A 27,675-nucleotide genomic window follows, 5' to 3' on the forward strand; every position below is an offset into this window, starting at 1 on the left:
TGTGTGTATGTGTGAGAGAGCTTGTTTCTGTCAGAACTAATTATAGTGTAAATAGTGGCATGTTTTCAAGGAAAACCAGCCGTGAGTCATACTGGAGTATAGAAATTCCACAATCTCTTCTCTATTTCTGCGTCTCACGCTTTCTGCATCTAACTCAGTCAGCACCTTTGTGTTTCACCTTGCATCTTTGGTTCCTGTTACCACCATTAGTAAGAATTCCAAGTCAGCATGTTTCTCTGTAATGCACTATAATGCTCTATAATGTTTACATCTCAAGAAATAAGTTACACAGAAATAAATAATGTGCTGTATTCCCGGTCAATTTTTCTTCCATTTACCAAATACATTTTTCATTTGTGCGCACAAGACAAATACAAACAGAGACTCAGTAAGATAGATGCAAATATATGAAAATTGGTAGCTGACAACTGAGTGCTAATTGACAGCTATTTGTTTATTTATTGTTAGCAACTTTAGCATTTAGACTGAACTAATCTTTTAACTACAGACTATTTGGTGTAAGAATTTGTATTGAAAGTAAGAAAGTGAATTTAATTCTGACAAACTCTATTATTCAAGGGTCTACATCTATAGAATCTATAGTTGCATAAGATAGCAAGATTATGTATGTGACTAAATTGGTATTATGATTAAAAAGTTAAAATATTAGTGATTAAAAAAAGCTCATATTGCATTTTAACTTCCCGTTTGAGGACTTTTCCTATTTTAGTTTAGTTATTATTATTTCTCTTTTAAAATTTATTTAATTTAATTTGATTTAATTTAATACACCCCATTTCACCTCCATGTTGTTTTATTTTACACCATTCTATGAAATCTTACAAATGAAATGAAATCTTACAAATATTCACCTCTCCTTCTGTGGAAGAGAATGTAGCTTTCAGGAAAACAATTGGACTTTTAAACCACTGTTTGTACCTAGTGAACAATAAAGTACCTCTACCATACCTTTTTTTTTCTATAAGGGTACTTTACCTAGATATTTCCACAACTATTAAAGATTAAAGTTTGAAAAGGTAATTTAAACAATCTTCTCATTTGCATTGTCAGTGTATTTGTAAAACGGTTCAATTTCTGCAAATCATTGGAAGAAGGCATGATGTCTCATGGTATTACTTCATAAAGTTTCTTCATGTAACTTTACAGGAAAACAAAGTCGCCTATGGTCTTTGGTGTGAAGCACTAAATAGCAGCAATTTGTAAAGTAGTTCTTAAATGTATGTGAGAAATAGAGCCTCTTCTGGAGCAGGCTATAACTGTGAGTTAGTAACATACCACATCGATGAGGTGCTTGTTCACCCAGTTTTATAGGCCTCAGGCATTTTTATGTGAAGTAAAAAAGAATTTGCAGCATTTTTTAATTTAAATGTGTCTGTTTTTCGCCCTGTGAAGGACTGGCGCCCCCTCCAGGGTGTGTTCCCTCCTTGCACCCAGTGATTCCGGGTAGGCTCTGGACCCACCGCAACCCTGAATTTGATAAGCAGTTACAGACAATGAATGATATAATTTGCAAGTTACCCTTCTATAATTGCTCAGATTTTGCAAGCAGAGCTCAAATAAATTTTGTAAATGTTTAGCTACAATGTAGCCTGAATATGGTCACACTAATAACACGTTGATGTGAACTGTGTGAAAGTCAGATTCAGAGTGTGAGGGCTGTGCTGAGCTCAATAAAGGTGTGTTATTCACAGGAGTACATAATAGGAGCTTTAAATAGGGGAGATCCCACAGCATAACCTGCCCTTTTATTAAAAACCCACAGAGTCTCCACACCTCCACCAGTAATTACTTTCTATTCTCCTTATTCAGCTCTGCCCTCATACACATATAATAACAGGAGTCTAATGTTCTGTTCATGTGTAAAATACCACACAACAGGTTCTTGTTCCACCTATTACTGATATTTGAATGAAGCAGTGGAGACTTTTATTATATTTCTTCATGATCTGCCTCTGCTGTTTGCTAGGCGTAATTAGTGGATGTGAGCAGATTAGACTGCTATAAGCTAGACTGTAACAGTTCTGAAAAAAAAATCAGGATTAATTGATTTTTCAATTTAATGTCATGATTTTCTTTTCTTCTTATTTTAATGCAGCAAATTTTGGAATATTCCTAATTTAACAGAATATTAAGTGTGCTCATTCATTCATTGGTTGTCTCTAACCACTTATCCAGTTCATGGTCACGGTGGATCCAGAGCGCAAGGCGTGAACACATCCTGGAGGGGGTGCTAGTCTCTCGCAAGGTGACACACACTCACACCTATGGGCACTTTTGAGTCGCCAATCCACCTACCAACGTGTGTTCTTGCACCGTGGGAAGAAACAGGAGCACTCTAGAAGAAACCCAGGCAAAGGTAGAAGTAAGAAATCAATGGACTGGCAGAACATTTCTGTCAAGGAAGATGGAACATGGAAGCCATTCATCTTTATTTATTAATATTTTAAATTGCTGTCTCTATATTTATCTTTCTCTATTGGAATCTCCTCCTTTGAGGCCTGGCCCCTGTCCTTCAAATACATTTTATTAGCATGATTTCAAATGTTTGCTTGTAAATCACAGTATGTAAAATGAAAGAGCTGAGCCAGAGGCTAATATTTTAATGTACTCAAATGTACAGGTGTACAACAACTTAGTGTTTGCGTAATGCTGGAAGTTGTTGATTCTATATGTAGTACTAAACCACTTAGGGTTATTAAGGCTGTGTGCCGTGAGGAGGTGGGGGGTTCTGAAATGTGATTATTCTCTATTTTCAGCCTTGTGGGATGATGTATTGAAGCCTTTCTATTCATACATTGCTGAAAAGCGCTGACGTGAACTGACGTACTTGACACACATTGGCAGGAAACTAATCTGAGAGACTACACGCTGACCTTTTAACTGTCTGATAGGAGTAGGCACCTCCTTACTGTCTCTCTAAAAAATGGCCCCTAGCATTTTAGGCACAGTATATATTCTGCTTTTCTGTGTAATTATAATCACATCCTACATCTTTTGTTACATAACAAATAAAATGTGCTTCCTGTTTGATCAACATTTATTCTGTTTGCTTCAGGTTCAAAGAGCAAAATTTATAAAGTATATTTTAAATAACCAAAAAAACGACTTGAAGCAAAACAATCGACTATGTTTTAAGAAGTCTAGGATAATTCGATTATTACAAGTAATCTTTACCTATTGGACGTTTATAGAGAGTGACCAATAAAATATATATGGAGCTGTATTAGGGTCAAAAGTTTTGTTCATTTGAAAAAAAATTCAAAATTAAAAAAAGTTTAGATTGATTTTTTTTTTTCAATTTAAATAGAATTTTTTGGGAATAAATAATTTATTTTCAATGTTCACGTTCCTATATATTTTGATTTTATATTTTTCAATTGCAGATTTTATGTTTTCAGATTCAAATCTTATTTTTTTGTTTCATATCTTTTTTTTCAGTCACAGATCTTATTTTCACTTTCAGATCCTTTATTTTCAGTTTTGGATCCTTGTTTTTCAGTTTCAGACTTCTGACCCTTTTCTCGCGTGGGAGGCGGGACATCACCGGAGAGGGGCGTGGTCTAACGACTGACAGCATAGCAAAGAAGGCAGAGGAGCTTCCTCTGTGTTGACATTGAGAACTATCGCTGAACACTGAAAATAAATATATTTTTAATAGACCAATAACATTCCAGAGCCTTTTAAAAAGTGCTGTCATGAGTTTCCTTTTTTGCAATGACACGCACAAATGAGTGATAATAGCTCTCCCTTGTGGACTCAAAATGAACTGAACATATAAAATCTGCAGTTTCAATACAATTTTGCTTGGTCTTAATGGACTACATAAGAACCTTCTTGTGTTGTCTAGCTGTTGTAGGGCTTTGTGCTCTTTGACACCAAATAATATATTTAGCTCTTTGAAAGACACACTTCACTGTGTGATGCTGGTCTTTAGGCATGTTTTTACATTTGATTGTAAAGCTCTCCTGAGGCTGCTTCGTGGGGATACTGAAAATGTGCCTAAGAATAAAACAGGCAGGCTACAAACGTGCTGCTGCTGCTGCCAGGGGTTAGTACTCACACACAAGAGGAGCTTCCCTCAGCCCTCACCTCAAAGAAAGATAAACCTTCTGATGTGCTGCTCTGACAGTGAGATTTGTTATCTCTGCCTCATGAAATGCTCTTAAGCACAGAAAAATATCAAAGCTTAGATCTCTTGTTTGCTTTCATAAAACTGGCTTGATAAAGCTGTCACCATGCCCAGTACAAATCTAAGCGACACTCGCTTCCTTTGCTCTGGTGCCTAAATGCTTTGGGCAGCATGTAAAATTATGATCATTCAGAGTGTACTGTTGCTTCATATAACTACCTCTGTCTTTTTAAACCATATGCAATTTGATTACATCATGTCTTCAAGTAAGGAATCATAAAACATCCCTGATGTTCATTGCTCATTTTCAGATTAATATAAATAGGCTTAGAGTAGTTGCAGTTTTGACGCTTTAAGTAGTGCCATGGCCACACTACCCCAGGCTCTAGAAGTTCTGGATTCTGGCTGCGTATTGGGTTTAGTGCTCAAATTTCTTACCTAGTACAAAAAATAAATGCAAATGCTGGTAGGTGGATTGGCAGTGCAACTATGTTCACAGGTGTAATTGAATGGGTGAGTTTGTATGGTGAGTGATCCAGGGTATTTCTCCTGTGTGTTCCGTCCTACGATTCCAGGTAGGCTTTGGACCCAGAAATGTCAGGTGGATACACAAGAAAAAAAAAAAAAATACAGTTTACAGAATACAGAAACTGAATAGCTGTTTCATAATTGGTTGAGCTCATTGATGCCTTCTGCTCTATTGAGGTTACCACCATTATTTGAGCTGTATTGCTTCAACAGACCTTAAGATTAATAATTGAATTGCAAGCAGCAGTTGAAAAGGTTAATGTGCTGATCTCTGTACGCTAATAGTTTATGGCTTACTGCCTAAATCTCTTTTGGCTTTTTTTTATCGAGTCTTTGTTATTGAATGGATTTTGCAGTATTCCTTTGTAACTGTGTGTGTGCTTGTGTGTGAGAAAGTAATGTCTGTGCATTCGTTCAGCTTGTGCTCTGGCTACTCACAAATTGAAGCTTCTTCCTGTGTGTTTGCGTGATGTGTGGCTTATGTTGTTCATGACCGATTTGAGATTAATCCATATGCAAACGTTTGGGGGACCCCTGGCAAAGTTATGTTTGGTTGATTTTATGCAAATAAGCCCACTAAAGGGGATATGATATGGTAACATGAAACAAAATATAATTTCACGAGAAATTTTCAAATCTTTGCATTCAGTGATATACACTGAGTAGCCATACATTTATGATCAACTTCTTATATCTGCACTCAATATATATTCTCTTAACTCCACTGACCATTGAAGGACAGAGTAAAAGAGCAAGAGGACCACTGTACGAAGTGCTTCTGTATGGTCAGTGGAGCTGAGAGAATGGACAGTGAGTGACAAAGATACGGTCATAATATTATGGCTGATTGGTGTATATAGAGTATATGATTGACTGTGGTTTGTTATTCATGGCTGGACTCCTGTATGTGTGTGTATGTCTGCATTTACAGAACAGGCCACAGGCGGTTCAGGGCAACCAACAACAGAGTCACTCTCCGGCCTGTTTGAACCCCAACCCCGCTCTGATGAACTCGCCCTGGGTGAGAAACAGTCGGCTGCTCCGTCGTTGCAGATTCCCTTGCTTTAACCATCCAATCCATCCATTCACTACACTAAAGAGACCTCATGCATACTATGCTTTTGCACTCTTGCAGCTTCTGTTATGGTTTGATTTTGCACAAATGTGGTTGATACAGCTACAATTCTTCTCCATTATGTTTCTTAGCAACATCAACACTTGTTGTACTTGCATAGACTCGTGTGCATGCCTGGTCACTCTGAGTGCAGAAGAAGAGGCAAAATGGAGCCTCACTGTCTCAGGGGAAGCTTTTCTCTGTCCATGGCAATATCAGTGATGATCAGTTTTTGTTTTGTTTTTACTATTATCACATTAATAAAATACATTACATCAGCATGATTATGGCCAAAATTATTTGAAGTTATATGCATAATTGTTTGGATGGATTTCATAAATATGAATATTATGTGCATGATTGTATAATGATTGTAGTGTGTAACCCTTTTTTTTTCAGTGAGCACCAGAGCCTCAGGTTTAAGTACTGATTATAAAGGCACATTTTATTTCTTGTAGAACGTTGTCCTTACAGAAAATGTAAGGTTTTTTTGAGACAGCAACAATGTGCTTACTCAAGCAAACCTTTCTGCCATTATTACTGTGCCTTCACTCTCTCAGATGTTCACTTTTTTTTCCTGTATGTCTTGCTTATCATATCCTTTTTCAGTTCTGAGCCTTGTGACCATTGCAGGAGCTGTGTATGAAACACAGCCTTCCCCAGACTGGTTTATTCCATATGTATCAAGAGTTTACACGTCATGAGTGTCACTTGGTATGCTCAGCAGTTTCTCTATGTCTCTCTGCATCATTTTGATTGGCTTGTTTGTTTGTTTGTTTTTTGTTCTCCATCCCCCTCTCTCTCTCTCTCTCTCTCTCTCTCTCCCCCTCCCTGTCCTTCATTCTCCTCTTCCTCCTGGCTACAGTACCGATATCAGGATGACGAGTCTCCGCCTCCTGAGCATGGCTTCCCGCGGCTGACCAATGAGGTGCGAGCACCCGAGCTGGTGCATGTGTCAGAGAAGAACTTGTCGGAGATTGAGAATGTGCACGGTTACGTCTCCCATTCACACATCTCACCGCTCAAGGTTAGTTTTTTTTACCACTGGCCACGCCATGAGAGACTGCTGCCATGGTCTTTCTCTCTATGTTTTTTTCCTTTTCGTTTCTTACTCTTTGTCTTGTCACTCACTTTGTGTCCTTCTCCTTAGCCACGTCTCTTTCATTCATCCTCACCTTCAGCTGCACTCATGCAAATGGCACTAGATGGGGATCAGGATCAGTGAACGTGTTACGTACAGTACAAGTCCAAATTTGATCTCACATTACAATATCATTAGCAATAAATCTTTTGTTGTTTCAGTGCTTACATGCTTCCTTGAGTTCAGATGTTTATAAATGGAGCCAAAGGATTATATTATATAGTGCACGCCACCTCATTCTGACATCAGACCCCATAGAGTATGCTACGTACTGAAGTTACAAACACTAATTAAGTTAACAATTTTCCAGCATCTTTGAAGTTAACAGAGTCCTTCACAATCCACTTGCCACCAGAAGTGTAACCCCGCAGTACATTTATAACATCTGTCTGTTAAACAGATGAATAAGAGATCCATGCCCAGTACGGTGTGCCTGCCATGTAGAATTAGGCCCATACACTACATTTTGTGCTTTCAGAAGAGCACCTGGCCTTGCAGATGGTGCCTGAAGTGGCCTGCAGGTGGACAGCAGCCTTATGTATCCGCTGCATCACTGCTGCCATGCTTTTCTACACAGCATGCATGTGGGCTTAGAGATTTAGGCAGCTATGTGAGTCTAAATACAGTTAATTTGGATCGTCGGTGTGTGAACAGCTGGTGGTGAGGCGCCATCTCGAAGTTTGAACTGTTGCAGTGTGGCTTGTTACCACTAGATGGCGATCCGTCCACATGCTGTGTATGTCGGAAGTTTGTTGATATTTACGTTGAAAAGGTTTTAGATTTGTACACATTGTTAAAATGTCACTGAGAAACAATAATATATGCACATGCAGGTATTCTCTTCTCTGATCAACTGACCACGGAGTGTAGCCAGTGCTTTTTGTTTAAAGCTAGTCTATTTATACTTTTTGTTACTGAATAGTCAGCAGTGAAATACCGTTTTAGAGCCATAAACATAATATGGCTGTAATATGATATTAACCGGCTGGAAAAATGGCTATTCTAGTGGAAAATTGTCTGTTTTTCCACTTTTGAATATCACTAGACTGTATATGATGAGGCTAAATACTTAAAAATACTGGTGCACATAGTGCAGAAACCGTCCTTTGTTCATTAATGTTCAGTCAGAATAGCCTTTACTTACACTTCATTGTTTGTTCAGGAGATATTTCTGAAAAGATTATATATACGCTAATGCACTTGAATAATGAAGGGAACAGTCAAAGGAAATATAAGGATAAAAGCCTATTCGAAGCTAAGTCAAAAGAATAGACCTGACAAGTCCTGGTCGACCAGCAAAAGTGTCATAATTAGATTAACAACCCACAGACTACTTTTCAAACCCAAAATCTGTAACAACTTCAAAGGATATGCAAACTAAATACTCAACATTTTTTAAATTACATTCAGCGATCCTGGAAATTAAAGGTATACAATTTCAATGCGGTATACTTTTTGTAAACTTCAGTGAATATTTCGCTAGAGGATCTTTCTGCACTCTGAAAAAAAAAAGCCTGGTATTCATACTGAGCCCCGACCCTGCAAACGGGAAACAAAGTGGTTCAGACTGAGAACCACCACACAGAAGAGAGCTTCTGCAGTTGCACTGAAGAAAAAGGGGTGCATTTGCCCTGCCTCTGAGTTTAAACATCAGCATTAATTCTCCAGAATTGTATGCATTGTTTTTAAGCGTACAATGATCTCAGACATCTGTTTATGAATTCTTTATGAAATCTTTGTCTACAGATCATGATATTTTATCTTTAGCCCAACGGCCCCAACAGCAAAAATGCAAAAATCAAACAGAATATTTATGTCAGTTGTGGTGGTGGTTAACACTAGGGGAGAGAGGATTAGAGGATTCTAGAAGTACTACTCAGATCATAGAGCTTTTATATACACACACATATATATATATATATATATATATATATATATATATATATATATATATATATATATACACACACACACACAAACACACACACAAACAAGCTTCACAGTATACTCACACTTAAACTGCTTCCCACATTTCTCCATGTCTGCCAAAACTACATGCTCTAAATACCTCAAATAATTCAATCAGTTACTCATTAGAGCATACATTTTAATTTATCATATTTAAAAGAAGGATTTTTATGAATAAACTCTCATTTATATGTATGTAGGACTGGAAATGTCTTAAGATTATTTTTTAAACTCCAAACAGAGTGGCATACATTTTTTCAAAAATTACATTTTTACCTAAAAATCCAATATGCTTGTATATCTTTAGATATGACATCATAACTAGACTTCCTAAGACCTAGACAAAGAGTGGATACTTCATCTGCTGTATATTTGAATCAATTAACATAAGGATATAACATAAAGACATAACATGCTGTTTTAGTGAAAATGTAATATACATTTTAGTAGTTCTTTAAGACATTCAATTTAAATATAATTTCTTTTGGGCATACAGATGGTGTAACTGAATGCACCCTTTTGCTGATTCCAAATACTGTTAATGCCTATCATACCATCAAAATCACGAGCAGGAGAACCAATCATGCTGAATAGAGATTTTTTTTATTCTGTGTACAGTCATTGTATAAACTTCTTTTCATAAAACTATTTAGAGAAGCTCAGGAATGTTTGCTTGTTATGATTGGTATGATTCACAAATTAAATTTAAAATGGCTGGAATGCTTAGGCAAATCATTATTTTTTTACTCAGATATTTCTGAGTCATTATTACTGTACTTATATAACTGTTTCATGATAATGTACAATATTCCATGTCATTGCCATTGGTAGGGTCTGAGAACCATAAATGCAGCTTAAATATGTTATTTGTTTATTTATATTTGTTTATGATCTGCACTCTACACCAATACTATGGTAGCAGTTAGACTCTCAAAGGCCTACTTCAGTAATTTCAGCCTGTAAAGAGTAATTGCACCAATAATCCTGTTTTTAAATGTCAACTGAAATGTATTGCTTTGCAATTATAAACCAGCCACACTGAAAATTTAAACCCATTTTTCCAAACTGTAAAAAATAACAATTTTATTGTGGTCTGTTCCACCTCTGCAGTGCCCCTCTGGTTTAAATCTGCCAACGGCGCGAATGAGTTGTCATTATCCCAAAGTACAATGACACATCAGATTCTGCAAATCAGTCAATCAGTGTTACTGCCCCCTAAGGACACCCACTCTTATATATATGAGAGGCAAACAAGCCTAGACCAAAGGTGTAATTACCAACCTGCCCCTCACATGTTTGATCGTTTTTCAAATTTAAACTAAGGGTGGAGTTAGTTTAAACTTGACCAACCCTGCATAAAAGATTCTTAAGTGCTAGACATACTCACCATGATGGTAAAGGAATATTGCTATAGTTATTCAGAGTTACACACTATCAGCACGCCACCATACTGAAAGAAAAAGGCATAGCGAAAATAGCTGTCTCAAGAATCCCGCTGAGAAACAAGTCACATGAGCTGAGTGCACCTGTGTTTTCACCCTGATTGTGTTGACACCCCCACAACAGATAGCAGGTTTTCAAAAAGCTTTTTTGGCCCATGTAAGAGCCTATTTTGTACTTGTGCCAACATCAGAAAAACAAGCACATGATGATAGATTTAAATTGTCCCAGAAATGTGAAGAGGCTTGGAGCAGTTACTGGACCAGCTGCAAATGACCCTGTGTGTATTGTTCTACAAGGTTTACAGCTATAGCTACCTCATGTGCCCTTGCCCCTGTTGAAACAATGATTCACAACATTGATTGAGTCAGCTAGAATGCAGTTCTTGGCTAGTTGGGGTTTAATATGTGGAAAGACAAGCAGGGTTCAATCTATAACTTTCAAGCTACCTGCTAACATTGTCAATGCTTTACTGTTGGCTGCCTGTTTTCAGATCTTTTATTATCCATAATGCAGGGGTTTTCAATTGGTTCTGCCCCAGGGACCACCATTCAGACTTAGCAGCAGTAAGTGGGGTGGGGCAGTTTGACCTGAGAGCCTGTTACAAACACTGCATTGGCAAAGTACAGTTGATGGACCTGATTAAGGCAGGGATAAGGTTGAATCTCCCCTCTTGTTTTTTCGATATTTGAATTACTTCATTATTCATTCAGATCCCCAAATCATTTAAAATGTTTAGAATAATAAATAAAATAAAATCTTTTTCAGTAGTTAAACTGGTTAGCATGTGACAGACCACCAGCATTGCTGCTACCTTCTGAAAACCCCTTCATAATGGATCTCTCTCCACGTAGGACCTTTCACGCATGAACTGTGTTTGTTTCTACTTTGTGAAACCACCACAAATCGTGCTCCAAACAATGTTTCTTGTACATGTTTATTAGTAACAAGAGTACAGAGACTATTTGAGAATATACATCATCAGTTCTGTTTGTGTGATAGATGTTTAGTGTTATTTATTTTCTCAGTTGCAATGAGTAGCTTCACAAATTAAAATCTCTGTAGGATGTCATGTTATTATTCATTATGATGTTAAATGTTATGTGGCATATCTGAATATATGATTTTGATGATAACTTTACCAAGTATACACTGGTTGTGGGACTATATCTCATGAGGTCAAGTAGATACTTAGTGACACAGATCACTCTCACTCAGTCACTCATCCATCTTAACCTCAGAATCTCTCTCTCTGGCTCATGCAGTGTGACTGCTTTCCCATCCTTCTCTCCTTTCCCTCTTCTCTTTGGTCAGTTCTACTCGCTAGTGATCCTGTCTTTTGTTATTTTCTCACCTGCAGCCTGCGCTGGTTACCCGGTTTGATCTAACATACCCAGGGGTGACCGCCACAAACTACCTGGCAAGTTCACCAGTTTATTTTAATGTCTTTTTATTATTTTGTGGTTTTTTGTTGCTTGTGTCTCCAGAGGAACATTTCATAATGTGTTCGTGTTGACGTTCTGGTGTTGTGGTCCCATTTGCATGGAATTCTTCAGAGGGACTCTGGTAGCAATCTGCTGAGGGTCTCAGAAGACCCTTAATTTCCCTGTGAAGAAGATCATTTGTGTTTGCAATAATTTCTACTTTGGTTGAAAGAAATCAAGCCTACTCTAATGTTCCTGTGATCTTTCTTTTGTGATTTTTTTTGTTTTGTGACACTGCTGATGTTTGATTAATTGCTTGGAATATTATGTTTATATATCATGCTTTTTGTCCCTATTTTGTCTTCTGCCTTAGTGTGGGTTTAATTTGATTATATTCCCTACAGTTAAATAGCATGAGCTTATCATAGGTAGAAAATCTTTTTTTTTTAACTTTTATTAAGTGGAATATAAAAAAAATAATTATTTAAGTGAGGAAAACAAAATATAGGTAAGTAGCAAGTAATGTCTTAATTGTAATATGTTTTCAGAATTTTTTGTATATTATTTCATTGTGATTGGAACAAAACCAGCATGCTTTTGAAGTTCCATGATAAAATTAGGATCAGAATCAGAATCACTTTATTACCGGACACATACAAACCGGATTCCAAAAAAGTTGGTACACTAAACAAATTGTGAGAAAAAACTGAATGCAATGATGTGGAGATGGCAAATGTCAATATTTTATTCGTAATAGAACATAGATGACAGATCAAAAGTTTAATCTGAATAAATGTAACATTTTAAAGGAAAAATATGTTGATTCAAAATTTCACAGTATCAACAAATCCCAAAAAAGTTGGGACAAGTAGCAATAAGTGGCTGAAAAAAGGAAATTGAGCATATAACGAAGAGCTGGAAGACCAGATAACACTAATTAGGTCAATTGCCAACATGATTGGGTATAAAAAGAGCTTCTCAGTGTCAGTGTCTCTCTGAAGCCAAGATGGTAAGAGGATCACCAATTCCACCATTGTTACGCAGAAAGATAGTGCAGCAATACCAGAATGGTGTTACCCAGCGTAAAATAGCAAAGACTTTTAAGTTATCATCATCAACCGTGCATAACATCATCAAAAGATTCAGTGAATTGCTGTGCGTAAGGGTCAAGGCCGTAAAACTCTACTGGATGCTCGTGATCTCCGGGCCCTTAAACGTCACTGCACCTCAAACAGGAATGCCACTGTCAAGGAAATAACAGAATGGGCTCAGGAATACTTCCAGAAAGCATTGTCAGTGAACACAATCCACCGTGCCATCCTCCGTTGCCAGCTGAAACTCTGCAGTGCAAAGAGGAAGCCATTTCTAAGCAAGCTCCACAAGCTCAGACATTGGCACTGGGCCAGGGGTCTTTTAAAATGGAGTGTGGCAAAATGGAAGACTGTTCTGTGGTCAGATGAGTCATGATTTGAAGTTCTTTATGGAACACTGGGACGCCAGTCATCAGGACCAGAGAGGACAAGGATAACCCAAGTTGTTTTCAACGCTCTGTTCAGAAGCCTGCATCACTGATGGTATGGGGTTGCATGAGTTCTTGGGGCATGGGCAGCTTGCATGTCTGGAAAGGCACCATTAATGCAGATAACTATGTTCAGGTTCTAGAACAACATATGCTCCCATCTAGACATCATCTCTTTCAGGGAAAACCCTGCATTTTTCAACAAGATAATGCCAGACCACATTCTGCAGCAATCACAACATCATGGCTACGTAGGAGAAGGATCCAGGTACTGAAATGGCCAGCCTGCAGTCCAGATCTTTCACCTATAGAGAACATTTGGCGCATCATAAAGAGGAAGGTGCAACAAAGTAGGCCCAAGACGATTGAACAGTTAGAGGCCTGTATTAGACATGAATGGGAGAGCATTCCTATTTCTAAACTTGAGAAACTGGTCTCCTCTGTCCCCAGACGTCTGTTGAGTGTTGTAAGAAGAAAGGGGGATGCCACACAGTGGTAAAAAATGGCCTTGTCCCAACTTTTTTGGGATTTGTTAACACTGTGAAATTTTGAATCAACATATTTTTCCTTTAAAATGTTACATTTACTCAGATTAAACTTTTGATCTGCCATCTATGTTCTATTACAAATAAAATATTGACATTTGCCATCTCCACATCATTGCATTCAGTTTTTATTCACAATTTGTTTAGTGTCCCAACTTTTTTGGAATCCGGTTTGTACTCAAAAGGAAAGGATAAAAATAAAAATACAATAAATAAAGGTGTGTGTATATATATATATAAATCAAAGGTAATAAAGTAAAGAGAGTCTGTGTTGACATACTGCAAACAAAACTGGTTTAATATGTTGCAGAATTATTTTAACAATTTACACTGCAAAGACAACTCGTTTAGTATGTATTGTAAATACACTGTAAAGGCTGGTCATTGTTATGGTGGAGCTTCCTATCTTTAAATGTTTTGTCCTATCGCAGCCTATGCTTTCCTGTTCTGTCTTGTTCTATTTTATCCTCTGTCCATTGTTGCCCTCTCCACTGTCTAGCTACTGTACCTTTGCCAGTGATACACTCAAAAGTCAGATGCTTTTGGACCACAACACTGTGTTTTACTTAGTTTCTTGTCAAATAGATGATAAAATGCATTATAAAACCCCCCAAATGTGAGCCAATTTCATACAGCACAGTTGGCAAGACCTCAGCTCATTCTACTGCTACATACCCAAACTCTTGATTAAATCTCTATCGACTTTTTCTGCCTGTAATTGCCAGCCTTGCTGCCTCTTTGTGCCTCAGAAGGCAAGAAAAAGAAAGAGAGGGTGTGCAAAGAGAGCTCTGCTGCTACTCCTTTATGCAGAAAGCTCTTGAGGTGAGTTAGCTGGCGCTCCATTATATTCTCCCTGACTCATGGCTGTGCCAAGCAGCACCGTGAGGCAGCAGTTTTTTTTTTGTTTGTTTGTTTGTTTGTTTGTTTTCTTTTTTTCAGTGTGCCATAAGGCCTTGAGACCCATACTAAACCACTGCTTTAACAAAATGCTTTCATTGTAATGACTCAAATGTTGGTGGTGAAGCAATGGCTTACACACAACAATACCAACCCACACAGTTTTGTGTCACCCTTTACTTCTGAATATAAACACAGAATTTAAAATGTGACTGCTCTCTCAGATTAGTCTGTAGCCCTTCATCAGCTAGGCGCAGTGAACTTTGAGGCTAATAATGTGTGTTTTAATGGCTAGAGAGCACAGTAGGGAGAGGAGAGTGATCTTTATCAGGTGAGTCAGAGTGATTGGAGGGCCCTCGTTCTTCTGTGTATTTGTGTATGTGTGAAGAGCTAGTTGGTGGTAGGGTTGGGTTCAGGGTTAATGGTGATTGTTTCGTTATCTCTGCACCCTGGTGAAATAATTGCAGGAGACTCACAGCCACATTGGAGCACAGTGTGCATCCAGTGATCCACTGATTGTCTGGGTGATGAGAGGTGTGCTGGAATTAGAAATCAGACCCCAAGCATCTGAACAGGGGAGGGGATCACATTGCTCTCAAAAGGGTTATATTAATGTTGTTCTTGATTATCCACAATGAAAATACCAATTAAGGTTATGTTTGAAGCAATTCATTATCCACTCATTGCCTTTAACAGAATAATATAAAATAAATTTCAGTGTTGTTCCCTTTATCAAAAACCACCCACGACATTGATGTTCAAAATGTGCCTCTTTAAATTCCAACCCCCCATCTTTTTAAAAGATAACAGTATGAAGTCGTGCAAAGTCAGAGGTCACAAAGCACATAAGCAAGTCTATTCTCAGGTAGTTAAGCAGGGTATTACCTTGCATAGTTTGTTAACCACATTAACATTTTAGCCCCAATGTTATGCACAAGAAGACTATTAGAAGAATATTATTTCTTATTTTTCATTTTGTTTCCTCCTGCTTTTTCATGTTCTTTTTCATTTTCTTTCTTTTTTTTTTTGTCATAATGCAGTCTGCAGAGTGATGTTCCAGTATCTTTGGGGTTTAGGGAAAAGTTTATATCTAACACAAGTAGACCGAGGCTTTATTATATTGGGGCATGTAATACCAGGTTGAACAGTCTCAATTTGTCCCATTAGCATACTAATTGTTTTTGCTCTTCCTATTTTTTGTCAGATAGAATGAACCTGCTCAGTGTGACCCTGTGGCCTGAGCTTAATAAAAGTGCCCTGCGGGTCTCCTCTAACACTCAGCTCATTACTCCTTTAAAAGACTGTTGGAAGAGATTTAGGAATCACGGTGCATAAGCTCTGAGCACACACGCACATAAACGCACAAACAAACCGTGTGACATAAGGAGTCTTGGATGTTCAAGTCTGCACATACTGGAGATTAGAGGTAACACATAGTATTATCTGGATGCCACAAAAACAGTTTGAAGCATTCCAATTTTTTGGAATGCTATGTAAGCTAGTCTAAGATAAATCAATCACTATGTACACTTTTAGTGTGCTGCTTTTTACTCTTTTACTTGGAAACAAACACTCAAGCACTTTTATGTGTCATTTTACCATGAAGGTGTCAGGACTGGGTTGACTGAGGATGCAAATGCAATAACAGACTTTATTTAAACAAAGACAATGAACACAAAGGAAAAGCAACAGAGATAACTAGACAGGATACTTAGACAGAGGAAGACTTGGACACATGGACCGATACAGAGAAACCTGGACTGGGAGACAAATACAGAGTGACATAGACAGGGATGATACCTAGACAGAGACTTATACAGGGATACTAGAACAGAGACCTGGACAAAGACAGAGAGAACTAGACAGGGACACAGAGAGACAGACACCTAGACAGGGTTACTGACACAGAGACCTACAGACTAGAGAGAAAGGGAAAATACTAACGAAATAGAGAGAGATACAGAGAGGTATAACAGTAGAACAAAAGTACAAACAGGAACTGACAGTCTTGAAGGCAGAGGAAGAAACAGACAGACCTAACAGACATACAAAGAAAAATCTAAACAGTAGAGTACAGGCACAGAGGGTAATGTCCAAACAAACAGGAAAAGCAAGAGCCAGGGAAAGGGAAATGTCCAACCAAGAAACACTAACACAAGGAAGCTTAAATACACACCACAGACAAGGAACACCTGGGACAGATAAAAGGGCAGGACTACAAAGGAGGCACAACGAGAGGGTGGGGCTAAGGCGGGACTAGGACGGTGACAACAACAATAACAAATGGAGAAAAACAGACACGTGACAGGGCCAGGGCATGACAGAAGGAACAAACTCCAACAAGGAGCCATTTTTGTTTGACAAACATTTTAGCTTGGCAGATGTGGCACTGAGCAAGGAAAGCTTCCACAGGCTCAGCCGACCGTGACCATTGCCGATTGACGTGAACTCTACATCACAGATTTTGGTGGACCAGGGATGGGTTATCTCACTTTGGATTGAAAACTGTTTTCATACTTAATTAAACATACTGAACTCACAGTGTAAGTGGTCCTGCCTCTGAATAAAATGTATTGTGGAAGTCTAGATCAAGGATGTTTCATACATAGTGATGGGAAATATATTTAAAAAAAGAGATTCCAAACCTAGAATTTTACAAACACTTAAAATATACAATCAAATCAATTTTTTAAAGAAGTACAGTGAAAACCACCAGGTTTGGGTTTTAGAAGTAAATAAGGGAAGGTGCTGGTTTTTTTTTTTACACTATTTAAATTACTCTAAGGAATTAACTGCTCAACATCACACATTTATATTCATCCTTTTTAGAAACACAGCATCAGGAACAGAGTCAGTACCTTTGTCTGAAGCGAGGATTAGTGTTGGGTGATATGAGCGCAAAACAATATCACGATTAATTGTACATTTTAACATTCATTCATTCATTATCTGTAACCGCTTATCCAATTCAGGGTCGCGGTGGGTCCAGAGCCTACCTGGAATCATTGGGCGCAAGGCAGGAACACACCCTGGAGGGGGCGCCAGTCCTTCACAGGGCAACACAGACACACACACACACACACACCTACACCTACGGAGACTTGACACCTGAGTCGCCAATCCACCTGCAACGTGTGTTTTTGGACTGTGGGAGGAAACCGGAGCATCCGGAAGAAACCCACGCGGACACAGGGAGAACACACCACACTCCTCACAGACAGTCACCCGGAGCGGGAATCGAACCCACAACCTCCAGGTCCCTGGAGCTGTGTGACTGCGACACTACCTGCTGCACCACCGTGCCGCCCTACATTTCAACATGATTACGATTAATGAGCAGTTATTTTGTTTTTGTATTTATGACTAGTTCAGTGATGAGGCTTGTACTGTAAATATGCTCCAGTATTAAAGGTGGGATATTTTTTCTAATATTCCTGGGAGCTGGTTCCTCTCTTGTTTTCTGAGCACTGTTTATATTTGGTGTGTGATGGTGCTTTGGTCTCTGCCATTATATTTGACTTTTTGTTCGGTGTCGTATTAATTATAGTCAAAACACAGCACGTCCAAACCACAGATGTTGTGTTTTTCTTTGGTACGAGCTGCTCGAGTCATTTGGTCCGCCTCGGAATTTAAGTTGCTTCCATGTGGCAGATAGAGTCATGTGACTACAGCTTGGTAGCATTGATTTATGGGGACAGTACATGAACACACAGTGGGGACATAACAGAATTAAAAAAAAAAAAGTTAAAAATGATTTATATAATCGATACAGATGAATATGGCGATTAAAATTTCATTTAGTTTTCGGTTTCATTTAGTTTTCGATTAATTGCCCAGCCCTAGCAAGGATGATTGAAATGTGCTTGACAAACACAAAGAGTTCTGGCTTCTTCACGCTCCTTCGACAGCTAGGAGTGTTTCTTCTGCAAACTCTGTGTTGCTGGTGAAAAGAGAATGGCAGTGGGCTAAGGTGAGAAGCATCTGAAAAGATTCCGCTCACAGATTGATGGCTGTTGCCATAGTAATGGTGTTAACCGATGCCACGTCTTTTGGAATGGATGCACACGGTAGAGCAGAAAGAGAGAGAGACTTCACCACACTATCATTCTACAGAGCAAAGATTTTGAACCTTGCTTTCATATGAGGTGCCTCAGTCTTCCGGCAGCATCATTCTCCACTCACTTCCAAGAAAAAGCACGAGGAACATTTAAAACGTGTTACTACTGACCTCAGTACAACTGAATCACCTCTCACTGCTCACATAAACAGCACACAGTTACAAAGCGGAAATCACAAGCTTTGTTAGAACATCTGTCTCTCTCTCTCTCTCTCTTAATCTTTGTATCTCCTTATCTCTGTCCAGCACTCTCAATCTCTTTTATCTCCTTCTTATCCTTTTATTTTTCTTTCTGTATCTTTTTCTTTATCTCTCCCTGCATAGCTCCCTCTTTTATTCATCTTTATTTCTCTCTAATCTGTTTCTTTTGCTTTCTGTGTATCTTTCATTGATCTTCTCTCTGTGTTTTCCATTATTAATTTTCTATTCAACTATAAATCTATCAATCTATGATCATCCCTCTCTTTCTCTCTCTCCCATTTTATTCTATTCAATTGTTTTTTTTTTCTCATGGTGTTTTCTTCTTTTCACAATGTATATCCATATAATACAGACTTCATCTTTTCTTATGTATCTCTCCCCCCCCCCCCCCCCCCCATGGTTGTTTCTCCTATTTCTTTCTGTTTATCTCTTTATTTTTTAACTTAGTGATTGCTACATCTTTGTTCAGTCTCTATCTCTGTCTCTGTATTTCTCTCTCTCTCTCTCTCTCTCTCTGTGATCACACAGCAGATGCTGAGAAGGTCACAGCAGACAGTAGGCACAGTGACGCAGCTTGAATACAAAGTAAAAGACTTTGCGCTTCCTTAATCCTGAAGAGAAAATATCTTGTCTTGGTCATGTTGCAGATTCCCTTTACGTAACAGTCTTTTGTGTTAGCAATAAGCCACACTATAGTTCTATAGTTTGACATGTACTCATTAAATTAATAGAAACATGTTGTATCATTTACAACAGTTACTTAGATGATGGTACATTGCTTATGGTATTTGACTGTGTTTGGCCTTGGGAACATAACCAGGGGTAGGAATGAGCTGGGAGTTTGTGATCTGATGTAATCTTCAACGATAAAATTAGGTACTAATATTGAATAATTAGCTCTGAATCCCAAGCCCAGCATCTTAAATATATTACATTGTGTTTTATCAAATCAGAACATGACTGTCCCTACTTCCAGGCAAAAGGAATTGCATAAGTCTAGCTAATAAGAGCAGTTGGAGCTGTTACATTGACAGAGGGAATCTTTTTTGATCAAGTTTATGATGATCATCTCATTGAAAATGGTGTCAGGTTGTAACCTCTTTTCATAGACCCATGGTATCTTTAAAAATATATTCATAATATTACTTTCATCAAGAAACATAATTGCTGACCCATAGCCCAGACTAATATTTGATTTAAAGAAATACTCCAGAGATTTCTAATCTATCACATCTGTGGCTACTTCAGCATCTGCCCACTTGCTTCTATTGTACGGTTTAACTATTGTAAGTATTGAGACAGTCCCTTATTTATGTAATTTCAGGTCAAATCAGCCATTAAGTGTAATATTAGGTAAAGAATTAAGATTAGATAAAGAATTCTACACTTGTCTTCGACTAGCAGAAAGACATACTTCTCTGCTTTTGCTTCAGATCTAGAATCCCTTGGTGTTCCTATTTATGCATTCAGAGTTAGAAAAATCTCCAGTGCTATGAATCTGAAAAAATGTGGAGCTCACAAGAAGCTGATGCTGAAAGAAAGATACAGATGAAAAAGAAGAAAACTTGCAAATAAAAAAAAAAACTTGCTGAAGTTCTTGGACTGTCCTCCCCAGAGCCCAGGCCTCAACATCTTTAAATATATTTGGGACTAACTGGACTGGGAGAAACATGAAATTGAACCAACGTCTGAGACTGAACATTTCGGAGGTATGAAAATACATCCCTGCAGAATATGGGTTGCAAGAAGTTTTAGGGAGGTGTCTATATATTTTCTATTTTGAAATGACAATCATCCTTATCTCCGTGATTAAACATATGCCAAAACATGCTTCTGATTGAGATTAGGTTGAAAGCTACTGGAGTGTTTCTTTTATACCCTGCTGTGTATCACCTCTTTGACACTATACATGAGTGGGGTATTTTTGGCATATTCTTTTCTTTTATGTCGTCTTTCAAGCTATTTCAAAGAGTGAAAAACAAAATCAGCTATGACGTACTGGCAGTTTTTTTTTTTTATAAACTGTTTCACACGGGCCATTGACTAGTCCTTTTAAAGTCTTGCATTTGCAGTCCTTGACAGCAGTTGCTTGGTAACAGGTGTGTCCTGGTGAAAGGATTTTAATAATCAGGCCCATACACCACACTGTGACCTTGTTATTAGAATGTGGCCTATTGGAGCGTCCTATGGGTGTGTCTTCATCCTGCATCTCTAACGACTCTGTGTGTGTATGCCTGTGTGTGTGTGTGTGTGAGAGAGAGTAGGTCTGACAGGGTTGCAGTGTTCTGTCGGGGTTAGGTGATGGAGGTGTTGACGTGACACTCCACTCAGCTTTCTCTTTGCATCTCTAAAGAGAATGAAGCTGGCAGACAGAGCTGAGTGTTCTTTTCTGTCCTGTTTTCCCTTTTCATTTCTTATTTTTAGTAAGAATGATTTATCTTACAATCATGAAGTGCCACAAAGATGAAAGGCTGAAATAAGAGGTCACAAAGATGATGTGAAGTCAGAGTTAGAACATTGAAATCAGTTCCCTGCTATGTTTCTTTGGAATATTTATGAAAATTCACTGAAATATATTCATGTCTCACAGTCCATGATGTGATATATGTTGGAGAATGCTTGGCAAAGCACACCTCGCACATCATTTTTATACTTGGGAACAGCTCCATGAATATTTAGCCGTCACAACCGATTACAGTGATACTCCACCATAAGCCGCAGTACTGTAACTGTTGTGAATATTTACAAGAACAGCATCTTCCCTTTACATTGTCTAATAGACTAAAATATATGGTCTAATTCTTCTTGAAATAAAATCTTTTGATATGAGATATGAGATTTGTTTTGACTGTAGTAGTTTACAGTTATTGTTCTTAGGTTTAATACTGAATATTCATTTGTTATATAGGAACTTATTTACATTAGTACCCATCAGAATTTGCTACAGGCTTACAGCCTCTTCTCTTCTATACTATACTCCTCCCTACTCCTGCTTTCTCTGTGCACGTCTCTTATTATCAATATTTCACCCTCATGTTGTTACTCTCTGTTTATCTCCTAGAAAACACCTGGACAATCAAACTCCACATCTGTCACTGCTCTTTCTCATGCTTCATAATGATGGTCCAAATTCATGCGAAGGACCATACAGAACCTAACATCCTTTGATACCTAATGCAGCTTGACCCCATAAACCAACCAAGATTTTGAGTTATTAATCTTAAGATTGTTTATATATATTTTAGTAATATATATTTTGCATTAACTACTATGAAATTAATATTTAAATTACAGACGGCAGTCCGTGAAAAGTTGGGACATTTAGTAAAATGCAATAAAAACTAGACAAGTCTGTGACTTAAAAATTTTCTTGAACCTTTATTTGAACAATTTTCATTGTTTTCACAGCTGATCTTAACTATGTTATACAAATATAAACTCATTGTATTAACTCCTGTGAAAAGCTCATGTCACTGTGTTTTGAAGCATTACACTATAAGCCGGTGATTATACAGTTATAATACAGGAGCATTCATTAAGAGCCCTGACTTTGCAAGCAAAAGTATGTTGTTGCTCATTACTTGATGGCAAAGTTCATGAGAGAATTGTCAAATAGTTCCATTAGAACATTTTCCAAGATTGCTCATCTTAGCTCATCTCAGAGGATGCTGTGGTCAGAGGAGGACATGCTTCAGCTTGCTTTCATGAAAAAAATTATATTTCATTTTCCACGCCAAGGGACCATGCAGACTGTTATCAGCAATAAGTGTAAAAACCAACATCTTTCATAAATAGTGCATAAGTGTCCATGGCAGGGATGACTCATATTTGAGAAGTTTTCATTGATGTGGAAGCCAACAATGGGATTTCAGAGAGATATATGCTGCCTTTAAGATAACATCTTTTCCTGGGAAGTCCATGGTTCCTTCAGCAAGACAATGCCAAGCCACTTTCTGTACATGCTACAACTACATGTTTTCATAGATACAGAATGTGTGTGCTTGACTGACCTGCCTGCTGTCCAGATCTATCTCCCATGAGCCATCATGAAGAGGAGAATCGGGCAATGGTAACCATTGCCTGTAGAGCAGCTAAAGTTTTTTTAACGATTCAGAACAGGTAACAATTCCCCTTGAAATATTTTAACATGATAATTAAATTTTCAGCACCCTGGAGAGTTCCAATAGATGCTGTTCAAACACAAGTAAAGATGGTACCATAGAATTAGACAAAATTGCTAGTGCTAGAGTACTTGAGTTGTCAACTGCTGAACAAACCTGATTCTATGGAATTGTATTCATTACATCCCCCAACAGATAGAAATGAGTAGGGAAAAAAAAGGATTCTTCCATCCTTTGTTAGTCCCACTTACCACACAGAAATATATATTTACCATTAGAAGGTAAGTGTCAGTGGCAGTGGAAGATTTCCTGGGATGGTCCATTTGTTGCACACTGTCTTTGCTCATTGTACCTTACTTTTATTGATATTTAGTGGAATGAATACAACTATGCTTTTCATGACAGTTTTGCTGCTGCTTAGTATTTTTGCTGTGGTTAATTGTGTTTTCACTACTCTGGCTCTGTATTTCTTCAGTGTGGAAGAGAAAAAGGGGATATGATGAAGACATATTATTAGAACCATATTCGAACCATCTATTACACTGGCTAGGTTCACTTTGATTTGGACCCCTGGGCAGGATGTGGTCTTTAACAAGACTCGGTGTGTGTCACTGCCTGCTGTCTGCTTCCGTTTCTGAGGAGTCGTTAAATATACAGCAGCTTTACCTGCTGCCATTGCCTTGGTCTTAGATGGAAACCAGCTACAGTTCAGTGGGCTGTAGGTCTGAGATAAAGCATACACAGTGCTTTATTTATCATTTTAGTCTTGCTGTAGCTTTGTGTTCCTCTGGAGCCTTACACCTCTCATATATCTCTGGGTATGCCAGTGTTTTTGCCTACAATATTACCCATAGTTTTGCTCTGGATATGCCAGAGCTTGTGCCTACACTAGAAGCCTCAGCAAACTTTAGACCTTAGTTCACACACACCAATGTACTAAACCTTCTGCTTGATTTTCAGGCACCAGTAGGATCCATTGCATATGCACAATATTGCTGTATAAATAAAGGAAAAAATGTGAAATGGGTTTCTCTGCCTCATACATATACATTTGAGTAAGGATCATATGAAATGAGTGGAGTCTTCTTGATTTACTAAAGTTCAAGCAGTGACTAGTTTTACATGGAAATTGTTTAGCTTTCTAGAACCAGGTTTCAATTATGGCAATGTATATTTTCCTATATTTGCAGCATTCATAGATACTACACTGACCCACAGCACAGTGCAGAATGTGCTATGATCAGTCACATATTTGCGCTACTACTCCATGCTATTCTTTGCGAAGGTATACCCTTTGATATAAATTAGAATACCATTACTATATAAAAACTCCTATTAATGTCCTTTTAACTGAACTTGCAGTGTCATTTTTCCCATGCTTTTTGACAGCTCAACTGTGCCTTTAAACCCTGCGCCTCTCTAGGCTGCTGATTGTGCAGTTTGCAGACATAGATAGGGCAATAAATCAGACATTGGTTTTAGAAGCAGCTGAATCACGATATATATTGTATGTGTACATCTGGCCATCAGTGTTCTAAAACTACAGGGGCCATTACTGTGCATTGAAGTGATTGCAGCATAGCCATTACTGAATCTGAGAATCCTACTCACAATGTTTTTTCTAAGATATGAAAGCACTTTCTATAGTCATAAGTGTATTGTTGCATAAAAGCTATGGAACATGTGCGTAATGACTAGGACTTGGACCAAGTGCTGTAGATCATCAAATCAATAATACACACTCTCTCATTCCTCTCATATCTCACTCCCTTTCTCATTGTTGCTTAATCAAGTAATAGACATCTACATTTGTATCTTTGTGATCTGTTGATGTCAGAAGCTCATAATTAAACTGGCTTCTATTTTTAGTCAGGCAACTTCCCAAACATAGATTTATTATTCTGTGTAGAAAAATATGATGTAGCTCCATCATTAGTCTAGAATACTGAGTAAATAATGTCTTGCCAAAGAAAATTGTTTAAATAAAGAGGATAATGCAGTGCGACAGTTTCTGGAGCTAACAGTTTTAAAGCACATGAGCGGTGCTAGATTAGTATCTGTACTAATTTAGATAAAACAGAACAAATATAATTTAAACCTATTAATAGTTTTCCTTTTGTTTAATGTCAGTGTGGCAGCACATATCACATCATGATTGCATTTCAATTTCAGTTTAAAGAATGTCTTCATGTGTATTATTCTTTAATCGGATTATGCTTTTGCTCTGGGTGACATAAATTTGTGTGTGTATATCTCTGGATGAATTTGTGTGTTGTACAGGATCAATGAACTCAAGGTCATGATTCAGGTCAATATTTATATAGGAATCGATGACTCAGTAGTATGTTAGAGCGTGCGTGTTTTGGTTTAACTCCATTAGCTGCTGCCCATACAGCATTTACAGGGTTAGTGTGTGTTTTAAAGCTGTCTTAATATAACTTTGTAGTCAAAGAGTACATCTATATTAACACAATAGTAAAGATGAGTTGTTGTAAACATACTGTTGGCCACTGTTCTTACACAATGGTGCTATCCAAAGAAAAACAAGTATCTTCTTTTTTTATTAAAATTATATATTACTCTATCACTTGAACACAGCAGCTATCCTTCACACCGTGTGAAAATGTTATGATGGATGGACCAATAGAAATGCTCAAATTTCATATTGGAATATGGAATATGAAATATTTTATTCCCCTCTGCTGTAAAGTTACTCTTTTGCAGGTACAGGTTTTTCAACTTGTTATAACAACTGAAGTAAATCTACATACAATATTTATACATTAAACATTTATACATTACAGTCTACATATAATTATTATTACTACTAAGGGTAGTTCCGAAAAGGTTTGTTTCATTTTTCTTTTTGTCAGTATTACTGTCGTAGTAACAGAGCATTCATTTATCAGTTTCAGTTGGGTGTACTGACATAGCATGTTGTATAAATGAGTTTGTATCTTAGCTAAAATAGATTTTAAATGGAACCTTACCGTACCTAGGGTCCCCAGAAAATCATCAGCTTTGCTTTTCATTATGAGTGTGCAAAACATTGAGCTACAATATCGATGCCATATTTATTTAAGTAAGTGTACACTGTAAAAAAAAAAAAAATCCGTAAAATTTACGGTAAAATACTGGCAGCTGTGGTTGCCAGAATTTCACTGTAAAATATACGGTCACGTTTTTGGCAATCATAAATTTTACATTTAAGGACCGTTTTGTTTACAGTATATTTTTGTTAAAAAACAGATATATACTGTAAAAAAACATGGTATTTACCTAAAAATAACAAAGTAAATTAAAGTAAAATTAACGTGTAACTTGTGTGACAAATTAGAGAAAGGAGACTGAGATATAGCCATATTTAGATATAGCCAAACTGCATCCTATATTCAGCCCTTAAAAGGAGATATTGCTGAAAGGACTAAAGAAATGTACGGTATCTGGGTGCCACACATGGAACACAGGCTGATGGTAAACTTTCCTGACCAACACACATCTCGTCATAACATGCACAGAAACACAAACACACACACCAAAATCAGTAAGTCTCAAAGACAGAAGAAAACAAAGAAACTCTGAAAATCACAGAAAATATGGAGAAGCAAAACATGCTGGGAGCTCCCTAATGAGTCTCAGCTCCTCCCAGTCCTTGGACACTTGTACTGCCCCTAATAGTTTGTGTGTTTAACAGTGAAATAATGTATTTTTTACAGTAAAAAGATGTAAAAAAAAAAATTATTTTGGCTGATAAAAATATTTACGGTATTTCACTGTTACAGAAACTGTTTTCAACCTTTTAAGAGTTTACAGTCATTTACTGTCATGGTTTTACAGTTTTCCACCGTAAAATTCACAGACATTTTTTTACAGTGTAATGACACCCAACACCAGTGTCTCTTAATGTCATTTGAACTTGAAATATATATTTGCAAATACGTTTTACCTTTATAAATGCCTACATAGGTATAAGTCAGTTGCCATGAATTGCCTACCCCTGTAAACAGTGTTCTAATATAAAGGGAAGTTTATATACACCAGTGACAATACGCATGTGCATGAATTTTGCTGTTGTGCTTGTGTAATATACTACTTGCTAGCTTCTCCTAATCTCACTTCCAAAACCTGTCACATAGCACCTGAAATATGGATGAGCGGCAGTGTGTGATATGTGCTTAATGTGCCCTTCCTCTCTTAATCTGATTCGTTCTCTCAACCCCCCCCCCCCCCCCCCTTCCGTGCTCCTTTTCCTTCACCCTCTCTTTGCTTAAGTGCACTTCTTATCCTTCCAGTCCAGCCTTATCAATCTACTCAGGATGGTCTGTATTATGTCAGCGGTCCACATTTCAGACAGGATATTTTTATTTCAGCAAAGTGTACCACACAATTGTTCTCACTTATCCCCTGCCTGCTGTCAGCGCCTTGGGTTTAATATAAAATTGTTTTTAACATCATCACTCTGACAGTCACCTCTGAAGAGGCAATAACTTTACCCTTTCAGTGGAGGAAC

General features: G+C 37.7%; 1 protein-coding gene across 17 annotated transcripts in view; it reads left to right on the plus strand.

The window, feature by feature from the left end:
- Positions 1-27,675, plus strand: part of dlg2 (discs, large homolog 2 (Drosophila)) — a 248,182-nt gene that overhangs the window by 91,395 nt on the left and 129,112 nt on the right. For 10 of the 17 annotated variants that reach the window (XR_010796099.1, XM_066651051.1, XM_066651057.1 and 7 more), the window contains 3 exons: positions 5,610-5,699; positions 6,658-6,819; positions 11,702-11,761. Coding sequence is in view for 16 of the 17 variants with exons in the window: in XM_066651051.1 (XP_066507148.1) it covers positions 5,610-5,699; positions 6,658-6,819; positions 11,702-11,761 (312 nt within the window). In the remaining variant the exon portion in view is untranslated. The remainder of the gene's footprint in view (positions 1-5,609; positions 5,700-6,657; positions 6,820-11,701; positions 11,762-27,675) is intronic. The other 7 variants (XM_066651056.1, XM_066651058.1, XM_066651071.1 and 4 more) reach the window with 2 other exon arrangements.

Source organism: Hoplias malabaricus, chromosome 18 (genome assembly GCF_029633855.1).
Source record: "Hoplias malabaricus isolate fHopMal1 chromosome 18, fHopMal1.hap1, whole genome shotgun sequence".
Classification (NCBI taxonomy): Eukaryota; Metazoa; Chordata; class Actinopteri; order Characiformes; family Erythrinidae; genus Hoplias; species Hoplias malabaricus.